Below are 13,615 nucleotides of genomic sequence, written 5' to 3'. Positions count from 1 at the left end.
GGGGAAGGAGAGAAAGAGGGAGGGGGGGAAGGAGAGAAAGAGGGAGGGGGGGAAGGAGAGAAAGAGGGAGGGGGGGAAGGAGAGAAAGAGGGAGGGGGGGAAGGAGAGAAAGAGGGAGGGGGGGGAAGGAGGAGAGAAAGAGGGAGAGGGGGAAAAAGGAGGAGAGAAAGAGGGAGAGGGGGAAAGGAGGAGAGAGGGAGGGGGGGAACGAAGGGAAGGGAAGGGAAGGGAAGGGAAGGGAAGGGAAGGGAAGGGAAGGGAAGGGAAGGGAAGGGAAGGGAAGGGAAGGGAAGGGAAGGGAAGAAAAAAAAATAATGGAAAGAATTTCAATGTTAAACTAACCCAGGCCTCATTTCTGGAGCAGAGGGAGAGTTTTCCACGCCTGTAATTGAAAGAATTGGTTCCAACTGCTCACATAGCCGCAGCAATGGCAGAATATGGGTAATGAGTTCAACATCGAGTGTGTCACAACCCTGATCTCCTGTGCTGCCCTGTACCAAGATGAGCTTTCACCATCTCGCTGTCTGTTGCACAACTTCACTCGACATCTGAACATCAGGCATGTTCATGTACAACTTTCAATGAACTCCACTCCCGACTGCCATGACATGCTAATAACTCGCATCTTTCAATCAAACCTCGTCACACGTCAGACAACGAGAGCTCGATGGAAACTGACGGGCCACTGGTCTCCAATGCAGAGTGTTTAATGTTCCCCTACTGGCTAACAGACCGAGGCTTCAATGAAAGGGTGATCAACATCAACGGCTCTGTAAGGGAGCAACGACTGTGTGGTCACTGCTCCGCGATGGGAGGGCTGTGGTGACTTTCCCGCCATTAGACAGGGGGTTGCTGCAAATTTGATCGAAAGGGAGCAGCAAAGAAAGCATTGAGGACGTCAAAGAGAGATCAGGAGCAGGAGGAGGGCAGTCGGTCCCTCGAGCCTGTTCCACCATCCAATTGGACCCTATCTGATCTGTAGCCGAGCTCCATTTACCCGCTTTTGATCCCTATTCCTACAGAACAAAAATCCATCGATCTCCATTTTCGAAGTTCCAATTGACCCTCAGCATCCACAGCCTTTTGGGGGAAGAGAGTTCCAGATTCCCACTGCCCTTTTTGTGTGAAGAAGTGCTTCCTGACATCACCCCATGAATGGCCTGGCTCTAATTTTAAGGTGCTGCCCTCTTGTTCTCGACTCGCCCCCACCAGAGGGAATAGTTTCTCTCTATCTACCCCATCAACTCCTTTAATCATCTGAAAATCCTCAATTAGATCACCCCTTACTCTTCTAAACTCGAGGCAATACAAGGCCAGTCTGTGCAACCTGCCCCCATAATTTAACCCTTTTAGCCCCGGTATCATTCTGGTGAATCTGCTGCTCCCCCTCCGAGGCCGATATATCCTCCCTGAGGGGCGGGGCCCAGAACTGGACGCCGATACTCTGGACGAGGTCTGACCGAGGCTCTGTACAACTGAAGCATCACTTCCCCCACCCCCCCCCCGCATTGTATTCCAGCCTTCCCTCGGGATAAAGGCCAACGTTCCATTAGCCAAAACTGGTAAATAGTTCAGTATCGTTTTTTTTTTTTTAAAAAGCCATTTTCAGTGATTTTAAATCCAGTCACTCACAAGTGGACCAGGCCAACATCCCCAGCACTGACCACACATGGTCAGCTCCGCTTTGCCGGCCACATTGTCCGCATGCCAGACACGAGACTCCCAAAGCAAGCGCGCTACTCGGAACTCCTTCCCGGCAAACGAGCCCAAGGTGGGCAGAGGAAACGTTACAAGGACACCCTCAAAGCCTGCCTGATAAAGTGCAACATCCCCACCGACACCTGGGAGTCTGTGGCCAAAGACCGCCCTAAGTGGAGGAAGTACATCCGGGAGGGCGCTGAGCACCGAGTCTCATTGCCGAGAGCGTGCAGAAAGCAAGCGCAGGCAGCGGAAAGAGCGAGCGGCAAACCAGTCCCACCCACCCTTACCCTCAATGATTGTCTGTCCCACCTGTGACAGGGACTGTGGTTCTCATATTGGACTGTTCAGCCACCTAAGGACTCATTTCAAGAGTGGATGCAAGTCTTCCTCGATTCAGAGGGACTGCCTATGATGATGATGATGACGATGATGACTGGACACTGATTAAATACACTTATTTTGGTGATCAACCCGATTATTAATAAAATTACTAGATTATCACTCTTAGAATCAGAACGGTTACAGCACGGAAGGAGGCCATTCGGCCCGTCGAGCCCGTGCTGGAAGAGCACTTGAGCCAGTCCCACTCCCCCGCCCTTTCCCCGTAGCTCGAGTTTAGCGACCTTTGTGGCTCGGTCTTTAGAAGGATCACTTGTGAACGTGTCAACATCCATGACCCACACACCAATCTCGGGTACCCGCTCTGTCTCCCCAGCGACACTAACCCCGCCAGGACCTGCAGTTTAGTGACAGTGGGATTGAACGAAGGACACTCGAACTCACCTGTTCATTCCCTGGATTCCCGCATTCCTTCACTTTGTGTTGCAGGATAGCGACCAGTTTACAAAGCACCACTCCGTTATCCAGCTCCACCATGAAGCTCTCCGCTCGCACCTCCTTCCCTAAAACACAAACCGCTTGGCTCACTGGGCTGCTTCGGTTTAAGGCAAGGCGAGCATCCCGCCCAGCCACCAACACATTTCATACAGACAACAGGGAAGGGAACAGCAGCTGATCTGCAACAAGAGACAAAAATTCTAGGGAGGAGGGAGGGGAAGAGTCAGGGCCCGAGGGAGGGAGGGGAAGAGTCAGGGCCCGAGGTGGGAGGGAGGGGTCAGGGCCCGAGGTGGGAGGGAGGGGTCAGGGCTCAAGGCGGGGGGGGGGGGGGGGGGGGGGGGAGAAAGAGAGAGAAAGAGAGGGGAGGAGTCAGGGCCCGAGGGATATGGTGGGGGGGGGGGGGGGGGGAGAAAGAGAGAGAAAGAGAGGGGAGGAGTCAGGGCCCGAGGGATATGGTGGGGGGGGGGGGGGGTGGAGTGGAGAAAGGGGGGGGTGGAGTGGAGAAAGGGAGGAGAGGTCAGGGTCCGAGGGGCGAGGGCCCAGGGGGAGGAAATCTGTATACAGCACAATTTCTAAGACAGTAAAGCAACAGCGCAAAGTTCAGCTCTTTTCAAATAACACAAGTCCAAGCAAACGAAGAACAAAGTGGACGGAGGTGGCTGGGTTGAATGGGCTGGATTCTCAGTCTCCTTGGGTGCATGCGGTTCATAGAATGTAATTTTGATGCCCCACGTAATCAGGTTATTCACAATATACATCTATATAACAAGTAGCATGTACAACAACAACAACAGTTTGTATTTATATAGCGCCTTTAAGGCAGGAAAACATTCCAAGGCGCTTCACAGGACTGTTATAAGATAAAACAAAAAAAATGACACGAATTTCCAAGTAGCAGACCTCACCCAGCATGCCGCTCAGCCAGATGGACAGGTCCTCCTGCATTGGCACCAAACTCGCCGCGTGACGCACGGCCAGCCACTGGTCATACTGGGCAACATCGGACAGTCCCGGGCCGTGTCTGGGAGTCAAAGGACTCCTGGAGCACAAAGGCACATCACCAAACCACATCTACAGAAAGAAAGGAAGATAGACCAGAATTTATATAGCACCCATCATAATCAAAAGGTGTTGCAAAGCACGTTACAGCCATGGAAGTACATTTGAAGTGCAGCCACTGCTGTAATGTAGGAAACACAGCACCAATTTGTGCACAGCAAGCTCCCACAAACAGCAATAAGATAATAAACCATATCATCTGTTTTTAGGTGTTGGATGAAGGCTAAAAATTAGCTAGGAGACCTGGGCAGAACTCTCCTTTTACATCCAACTGAGACAGACAGGGCCTCGGTTTAACCTCTCATCCAAAAGACGGCCCCTCAGACAGTGCAGCACTCCCTCAGTACTGCCCCTCCGACAGCGCAGCACTTCCTCAGTACATAAGAACATAAGAACATAAGAAATAGGAGCAGGAGTCGGCCATTTGGACCTCGAGCCTGCTCCGCCATTCAATAAGATCATGGCTGATCTGATCACGGACTCAGCTCCACTTCCCTGCCCGCTCCCCATAACCCTTTATCCCCTTATCGCTAAAAAATCTGTCCATCCCCGCCTTAAGTATATTCAATGACCCAGCCTCCACAGCTCTCTGGTGCAGAGAATTCCACAGATTTACAACCCTCTGAGAAGAAATTCCTCATCTTCGTCTTAAATGGGCAACCCCTTATTCTGATTTTTCTTCATTTAAATTATAAATAGCTTTTCTATTTTTTCTGCCAATGTGGATAACCTCACATTTTCCCACACTATACTCCATCTGCCAAATTTTTCCCACTCACTTAGTCAGTCTATATCACTTTGCAGATTTTTTGTGTCCTCCTCACAATTTGCTTTCCCACCCATCTTTGTATCATCAGCAAACTTGGCTACATTACACTCGGTCCCTTCATCCAAGTCATTAATATAGATTGTAAATAGTTGAGGCCCCAGCACCGATCTCTGCGGCACCCCACTAGTCACTGTTTGCCAACCGGAAAAATGACCTTTTTATGTCAGACAGTGCAGCGCTCCCTCAATACTGCCCTTCCGACAGTGCAGTGCTCCCTCAGTACTGCCCCTCCGACAGTGCAGCTCTCCCTCAGTACTGACCCTCCGACAGTGCGGCGCTCCCTCAGTACTGCCCCTCCGACAGTGCAGCGATCCCTCAGTACTGCCCCTCCGACAGTGCAGCGCTCCCTCAGTACTGCCCCTCCGACAGTGCAGCGCTCCCTCAATACTGCCCTTCCGACAGTGCAGTGCTCCCTCAGTACTGCCCCTCCGACAGTGCGGCGCTCCCTCAGTACTGACCCTCCGACAGTGCAGCGCTCCCTCAGTACTGCCCGTCCGACAGTGCAGCGCTCCCTCAGTACTGCCCGTCCGACAGTGCAGCGCTCCCTCAGTACTGCCCGTCCGACAGTGCAGCGCTCCCTCAGTACTGCCCGTCCGACAGTGCAGCGCTCCCTCAGTACTGCCCGTCCGACAGTGCAGCACTCCCTCAGTACTGCCCGTCCGACAGTGCAGCACTCCCTCAGTACTGCCCCTCCGACAGTGCAGCACTCCCTCAGTACTGCATGTCCGACAGTGCAGCACTCCCTCAGTACTGCCTGTCCGACAGTGCAGCACTCCCTCAGTACTGCACTGGGAGTGTTGGCCAGGATTATGTGCTCGAGACTCTTGAGTGGGACTTGAACCCAAGACCTTCTGATTCAGATGAGAGTGCAGCCCACTGAGCCATAGCTAACACCTACAAACTAAATGGAAAACAAAGATTAAAAACTGAAAATTTCTGGAAATACCCAAATTAGTCAGCGTTTGATTAGGAAATTTAGGGTCTGAGGTTTCACTTCGGTCTTCACAGTGGAAGACACAAAAACCATGCCAAAATTGCTGGACACAGGAATGTGGGAAGGGAGGACCTTGAGACAATCACTAGGCGGGACTCAAGGTAGACAAGTCCCCTGGTCCTGATGAAATGCATCCCAGGGTATTAAAAGAGATGGCGGAAGTTATAGCAGATGCATTCGTTATAATCTACCAAAATTCTCTGGACTCTGGGGAGGTACCAGCGGATTGGAAAGCAGCTAATGTAACGCCTCTGTTTAAAAAAGGGAGCAGACAAAAGGCAGTTAACTATAGGCCGGTTAGTTTAACATCTGTAGTGGGGAAAATGCTTGAAGCTATCATTAAGGAAGAAATAGCGGGACATCTAGATAGGAATAGTGCAATCAAGCAGACGCAACATGGATTCATGAAGGGGAAATCAGGTTTAACTAATTTATTGGAATTCTTTGAGGATATAACAAGCATGGTGGATAGAGGTGTACCGATGGATGTGGTGTATTTAGATTTCCAAAAGGCATTCGATAAGGTGCCACACAAAAGGTTACTGCAGAAGATAAAGATACGTGGAGTCAGAGGAAATGTATTAGCATAGATAGAGAATTGGCTGGCTAACAGAAAGCAGAGAGTCGGGATAAATGGGTCCTTTTCGGGTTGGAAATCGGTGGTTAGTGCTGTGCCACAGGGATCGGTGCTGGGACCACAATGGTTTACAATATACATAGATGACCTGGAAGAGGGGACAGAGTGTAGTGTAACAAAATTTGCAGATGACACAAAGATTAGTGGGAAAGCGGGTTGTATAGAGGACACAGAGAGGCTGCAGAGAGATTTGGATAGGTTAAGCGAATGGGCTAAGGTTTGGCAGATGGAATACAATGTTGGAAAATGTGAGGTCATCCACCTTGGAAAAAAAAAAACAGTAAAAAAAGGGAATATTATTTGAATGGGGAGAAATTACAACATTCTGCAGTGCAGAGGGACCTGGGGGTCCTTGTGCATGAATCCCAAAAAGTTAGTTTGCAGGTGCAGCAGGTAATCAGGAAGGCGAATGGAATGTTGGCCTTCATTGCGAGAGGGATGGAGTATAAAAGCAGGGAGGTCCTGCTGCAACTGTATCGGGTATTGGTGAGGCCACATCTGGAGTACTGCGTGCAGTTTTGGTCACCTTACTTAAGGAAGGATATACTAGCTTTGGAGGGGGTACAGAGACGATTCACTAGGCTGATTCCGGAGATGAGGGGGTTACCTTACGATGATAGATTGAGTAGACTGGGTCTTTATTCGTCGGAGTTCAGAAGGATGAGGGGTGATCTTATAGAAACATTTAAAATAATGAAAGGGATAGACAGGATAGAGGCAGAGAAGTTGTTTCCACTGGTCGGGGAGACTAGAACTAGGGGGCACAGCCTCAAAATACGGGGGAGCCAATTTAAAACCGAGTTGAGAAGGAATTTCTTCTCCCAGAGGGTTGTGAATCTGTGGAATTCTCTGCCCAAGGAAGCAGTTGAGGCTAGCTCATTGAATGTATTCAAGTCACAGATAGATAGATTTTTAACCAATAAGGGAATTAAGGGTTACGGGGAGCGGGCGGGTAAGTGGAGCTGAGTCCACGGCCAGATCAGCCATGATCTTGTTGAATGGCGGAGCAGGCTCGAGGGGCTAGATGGCCTACTCCTGTTCCATGTTCTTATGTTCTTATGTTCTTATGTTCACGTGTTGGACAATCACCTATCTGTATATTTCCTCAGATCCATCCAGCCTGTCCCACACAATTGCCGTACCTTGTGTATCACAGTATAGACTCTCCACCCCATCCCCAAACCATGTGATCCTGGTAGAGACAAAAACAGACTTGTTTTTATAAAAAACAGGCCAATTTTTGCAGGTGTGGGGGCGGGGCGAAGTATTGGAAATCCCTCTCCGACCCAGCTAGGCAACAGAAACTAGTCCAGGAGATCACTGGCCCTGAATTCCTTGCTTTCAGTGGCTGGACATAGAAACATAGAAAATAGGTGCAGGAGCAGGCCATTCAGCCCTTCTAGCCTGCACCGCCATTCAATGAGTTCATGGCTGAACATGAAACTTCAGTACCCCAACAAGATAACGATTGGAAGGTGCCAAGTCTCAATGTCTGAAATGCGGGACTGGTAATTACACTGAAATACCCTTTGTTTTACGTTAAATTTTCAGTTTGTCAAAATAAAAGTGAACACTTACACTAACTGAAAAATTTACATGTAATTAGCAAAAAAAAAATCAAACTCAGCAATTATAATTAATTATCTACCTGAAGACCTTTTTGCAAAGCCATTATTGCTCCTTTGATGATCCCAGACTCTTCTCCTGAAAGTAAGGACACTCGGATTAACAACTTGTATTTATATAGCGCCTGTAATGTAGTAAAACCGTCCCAAGGTGCTTCACAGGAGTTACAAGACAAAACATTTGACACCGAGCCACACAAGGAGAAATTAGGGCAGGTGACCAAAAGCTTGATCAAAGAGTAGGTTTTAAGGAGCGTCTTGAAGGAGGAACGAGAGGCGGAGAGGTTTAGGCAGGGAGTTCCAGAGCTTGGGGCCCAGGCAGCTGAAGGTACGGCCACCGATGGTGGAGTGATTATAATCAGGGATGCTCAAGAGGGCAGAATTAGAGGAGAGCAGACAACTCGGAGGGTTGTTGGGCTGGAGGAGATTACAGAGATAGGGAGGGACGAGGCCATGGAGGGATATGAAAACAAGGATGAGAATTTTGAAAGCGAGCCGTTGCATATCCGGCAGCCAATGTCGGCCAGCGAGCACAGGGGTGATGCGTGAGCGGGACTTGGTGCGAGTTGAGACATGGGGAAGCAGAGTTTTAGATCACCTCTAGTTTACGTAGGGTAGAATGTGGGAGGCCAGCCAGGAGAACGTTGGAATAGTCAAGTCTAGAGGGAACAAAGGCAGGGATGAGGGCTTCAGCAGCGGATGAGCTGAGGCAGGGGAGGGGGGGGAAAAGACGGGCAATGTTACAGATGCCACTTTGGTGGCAAACACAGGGAGGCAGAATATTATCTGAATGGTGACAGATTCGGAAAAGGGAGGTGCAACGAGACCTGGGTGTCATAGTACATCAATCACTGAAAGTTGGCATGCAGGTACAGCAGGCGGTGAAGGCAGCAAATGGCATGTTGGCCTTCATAGCGAGAGAATGAGTATAGGAGCAGGGAGGTCTTACTGCAGTTGTACAGGGCCTTGGTGAGGCCACACCTTGAATACGGTGTACAGTTTTGGTCTCCTAATCTGGGGAAGGATATTCTTGCTATTGAGGAGTGCAGTGAAGGTTCACCAGACTGATTCCCGGGTTGGCAAGACTTGCATATGAAGACTGGAATGTAGAATAATGAGGGGTCCTCACAGAAACATATAAAATTTTGACGGGATTGGACAGGTTAGATGCAGGAAGAATGTTCCCGATGTTGTGGAGGTCCAGAACCAGGAGTCACAGTCTAAGGATAAGGGGTAAGCCATTTAGGACCGAGATGAGGAGAAACTTCTTCACTCAGAGGGTTGTGAACCTGTGGAATTCTCTACCACAGAAAGTTGTTGAGGCCAGTTCGTTAGATATATTCAAAAGGGAGTTAGATGTGGCCCTTACGGCTAAAGGGATCAAGGGGTATGGAGAGAAAGCAGGAATGGGGTACTGAAGTTGCAAAAATGATCAGCCATGATCATACTGAATGTTGGTGCAGGCTCGAAGAGCCAAAGGGCCTGCTCCTGCACCTATTTTCTATGTTTCTATGTTTAGAGATGGAAATAGGCAACTTTAGTTATGATGCAGATATGTGGTCAGAAGCTCGATTCAGGGTCAAATACGACACCAAGGTTGCGAACAGTCTGGTTCAGCCTCAGACAGATAGATGTTAGGGAGAGATTTGGAGTCAGTGGCTTAGCGATTCCAAATATCCCAGTGGCACTATTGGCAGAAGTACTTTCACCGCCAACTTATAAAATCTTCCTCCTCTTTTATTTTCGGATATTCAGTCTGTCGCTGGATATACTGTACACACGTCAGCTGTTACACATGCAACATTCTAACCTCTGGCTACAAAATTGTTTAAATGGTTTCTTTTCCCCCTTCTCCAAAATACTTCCACCCACCGGCCCCACCCCAGAGGACTCAGATTTAAGATCATTGACAAAAGAACCAGAGGAGGAAGAGAGAATTTTTTTTTCTCTTTTACGCGGCGAGTTGTTGCGATCGGGAACGCGCTGCCTGAAAGGGCGGTGGGAACAGATTAAATAGTAACTTTCAAAAGCAAATTGGATAAATACATGCAAAGGAGAAAATTGCGGGGCTGTGGGGAAAAGGCAGGGGGAGTGGGACTGATTGGATCACTCTTTCAAAGAGCTGGCACAGGCCCGATGGGCCGAATGGCCGGCTCCTGTGCTGTGTTGTTCTATAATATTAACATCCCACATGTAAATAGATTACAATTCACCAGAGTGTAAAATGCTGCATTTTAAAGAATTGACTAAAAAATACAATCCACATCTATGTTAAGTTTTTTGGTTTACTCTCTCACATACACACTCTCTCTCTCTCTCGCTCTCTGTCTGACTCTCACACACACTCACTCTCTCTGTCTGTCTGTCTCACTCATTCGGTTCTGTAGAACAGCCACTGAACTTACCGACAGAGTTGCAGTCTTTATGACTGTAGTTTTAAACCAGGCACCATCTCCTGCACTGGCACACACTGCTGCAATCCTCTCCAGACAGTCCAAGTTTAAAACCAATGTGCTTCTCTCGTCCCCAATATATCTCCATAAATTTGAATATGCAAAAAAAAACAAAGGCAAGAATAATGCCACTAGTCTTCTGGATGAAAGCGGAGGCTGCTCTTTTGAGAGAGTCAAAGTGGTCTGAAGCAGAGCTAAAGGGCTTTGGATTTGGGCCGACCCGTGGGCTTCCCTCAATGGGCAGCAGAGCAAATCTCTCCTTCCTGCATCAACAGTGAAGCCTTTGTTTGACAGGCTGCGGGACCAAACCGTGCAATCGGAGGTCTGGGGGAGCTTTGAAGGCGAAGCGAAGAGGGCCAGCAGGCATCGCGCTGGTTCCAACATGCAAGGGGACGGGGGCACAGCGCCCGCCAGGCCCGGGACAAAGGCAACACTGATGGCTGTGAGTGCACCATTCATACAGAGCCCGCAAATCGCAGAGTTCACACATCACAAACATGTTGGGCATCTACACTGAATGCAGCAGAAACAAGCTGCGATAATATCCATCGCGGACAACAAACAGACAGCGAGCGTTCAACACATGACACAAACTATTCCCACTGCGGTGCCAGACTTTAGGCAATATTAAAATCCTTAAAAGTAAAAACCCATCACCAGAACATTCCCTGGCCTAACTCATTAATACTGATTAAGCTCCTCATTAATGAATTGTGTGTACAAACGCAAGAGATGTTGACCCAGATCTTGCTGGAGTGGGGCATCGCCCAGTTAGTTACTTGTATTTCCCGCACCCTTTTGCTCCAACTATTTTGAGCCGTAACTTGCTGGGAGTGGGTAACGGGACGGCGAGGACATCGGGACATCTGGGTCCTCAGTGAATGACGGGATCGACAATCTCTCTCCTTAACCCCAGAGATTGGTGAAAGAAAGAAAAAATAATTACATTTTTTAAATCTCCAAGAACAATTTACTACCTGCAGGAATGAGACTCCACAATTTCAGTTGTTCCCTTTCTGGGCCGGAGAGGTCAAGTGGCATTGCAGGATCATAAATCTCATTAAACAGGTCCTTACTCTGTTAAGTATCGGCCCTAACTTTCCGCGGTGAAACACAGAAACAGAAATTTGGTGCAGGAGCAGGCCATTCGGCCCTTCGAGCCTGCACCACCATTCAATAAGATCATGGCTGATCATTCAACCTCAGTACCCCTTTCCTGCTTTCTCTCCATATCCCTTGATCCCTTTAGCCTTAAGGGCCATATCTAACTCCCTCTTGAATCTAAAGAACTGGCCTCAACAACTTTCTGCGGTAGAGAATTCCACAGGTTAACCACTCTGAGTGAAGAAGTTTCTCCTCATCTCGCTCCCTCCTTTTTTAAAAAGTGGTGTTACATTAGCGACCGTCCAGTCCATAGGACCCAGAATCAATAGAATGTTGGAAAATGATCACCAATGCATCCACTATTTCTAGGGCAACTTCCTTAAGTACTCTGGGATGCAGTCTACCAGGCCCTGGGGAATTTATCAGCCTTCAATCCCATCAATTTCCCCAACACAATTTCCTGACTAATAAGGATTTCCTTCAGTGCCTTCTTTTCGCTAGACCCTCAAACCTCTAGTATTTCCGGAAGGTTATTTGTGTCTTCCTTAGTGAAGACAGATCCAAAGTATTTGTTCAATTGGTCTGACATTTCTTTGTTTCCCATTATAAATTCACCCGATTCGGTCTGCAAAAGACCTACGTTGGTCTTCACTAATCTTTTTCTCTTCACATATCTATAGAAGCTTTTGCAGTCAGTTTTTATGTGTTTAATGGGTGATTAATGCGTAAATGCAGCAATTTCCTGGAACTCTCAGAGGCTGAGGGCGAGCTGCCATCCCCGCGAGGTTAACGGCGGAGCGGTGCAAATCGTCCAGCGACTTTTAGTGATTCGCAACTCACGGGGAAGCTCTCTCTCGCCACAAGATACTGAACGATTTACACGTCAATAACGACTTGCATTTCTCATCATCATCATAGGCAGTCCCTCGAATTGAGGATGACTTGCGTTCACAGGTGTTTCAATTATGGACCTAAAATTCCAGGTCCAAACTAAATCTTGAAGGGTGGAAGATGCCTGTGCGTGGATTTTTTTAAATATAAAACGTGTGGTGGCCATTGCACACCAGCCACCACACGGACTTGACAAAAGCTAGGTCTTGGTCCAGTAGCAAGGATTAACCAAGACGACTGGAGACCTGCTCTGCTGCACGGACCTAGTGCCCACACATAATCGCAGTGTGGGCTGGGCCCGTGCTGCCCCTGGGCCCTTGTCTCTTCTGGGCCCCGAACTCGCGCCTCTCCTGGGCCCCGATCACGTCCCTCTACAATCTCTCGTCGCTCCTTCGCCCCGACCTCGCCGCTCCTGCTGTATCTGCCCACGCTCCAATCAGCGACCTGGACCTTGGTGACGTCACTCTTCGCTGCCGTTGCTCTCCTGCTCCAGCACGTGTTGCGCCCTGGAGTGGTATCCCGCCACGCTGCTCCTTCTGCTCCCCGGCCTGCTCCGGTGGCGTTCGTGGGCCGGGGGCCGCACAGACAGTGCCGTTCACAACCTCGGAACGTCACAAAAAGAGCTTTGCAGCCAATGAAGTATTTTTGCAGTGCAGTCACTGTTGCAATGTGGGAAACGCAGCAGCCAATTTGCGCACGAGCTTCCACAAACAGCAATCTGATAAAGACCAGATCATCTGTTGTAGCGATGCTGCCGAGATACATATATTGGCCAGGACACTGGGGAGAATGCCCCTGCTCATCCTTGATATTGCAAGATATAGCTGCTTGAGTGCCCCACAATCTGTGTGCTGGGATCTCTTTCGTTTGCCTGGATTATTGTTTGGAGTATAAAAGTACGAACCGGAACAGTCAAACTAATCTTCACGTTAGAATAAACACCGATTACTGCAAGCAATAATGTTTTTATTTGACAGGTACATTATAGAAATGTTATAACCAGTCCTGTCCAAAGCTAAGTGGCACCCCATCCACCACCTTAAACATTCACTCCCTCCACCACCGGCACACTGTGGCTGCAGTGTGTACCATCATCATAGACAGTCCCTCGAATCGAGGGTGACTTGCTTCCACATCAAAAAAGGATGAGTTCACACGTGTTTCAATGAAGGACCTAATATTCCAGATCCCGAACTACATGTTGAAGGGTGGAAGATGCCTGTGCGTGGATTTTTTTTAACGTATGGTGGCCGTTGCACACCAGCCACCACACGGGCTTGACAGAGCGAGGTCTTGGTCCAGTGGCAAGGGTTAACCAGGACAACTGGAGACCAGCTCTGCTGCACGGACCTTGTGCGTACACACATATCGCAGTGTGGGCTGGCCCGTGCTGCCCCTGGGCCCCGAACTCACGCCTCTCCTGGGCCCCGATCACTTCCCTCTACAGTCCATCTACAAGATGAACTGCAGCAACTCACCAAAGCC

The 13,615-nt window shown here is 49.1% G+C and overlaps 1 protein-coding gene across 1 annotated transcript in view; it reads right to left on the bottom strand.

Annotated features, from left to right (window-relative positions):
- gas2l3 (growth arrest-specific 2 like 3) overlaps window positions 1-10,111 on the bottom strand; it is a 34,034-nt gene extending 23,923 nt beyond the window's left edge. Inside the window, exons 1-4 of the mRNA XM_070901505.1 lie at window positions 10,088-10,111; window positions 7,706-7,761; window positions 3,444-3,609; window positions 2,485-2,603 (exon numbers count right to left, since the gene is read on the bottom strand). Coding sequence (XP_070757606.1) covers window positions 2,485-2,603; window positions 3,444-3,609; window positions 7,706-7,729 — 309 coding nt within the window. The 5' untranslated portion in view covers window positions 7,730-7,761; window positions 10,088-10,111. The remainder of the gene's footprint in view (window positions 1-2,484; window positions 2,604-3,443; window positions 3,610-7,705; window positions 7,762-10,087) is intronic.
- Between the last annotated feature and the right edge of the window lie 3,504 nt (window positions 10,112-13,615).

Source organism: Pristiophorus japonicus, chromosome 15 (genome assembly GCF_044704955.1).
Source record: "Pristiophorus japonicus isolate sPriJap1 chromosome 15, sPriJap1.hap1, whole genome shotgun sequence".
Taxonomy (NCBI): Eukaryota; Metazoa; Chordata; class Chondrichthyes; family Pristiophoridae; genus Pristiophorus; species Pristiophorus japonicus.
This window is presented reverse-complemented; position numbering and strand designations above follow the sequence as displayed.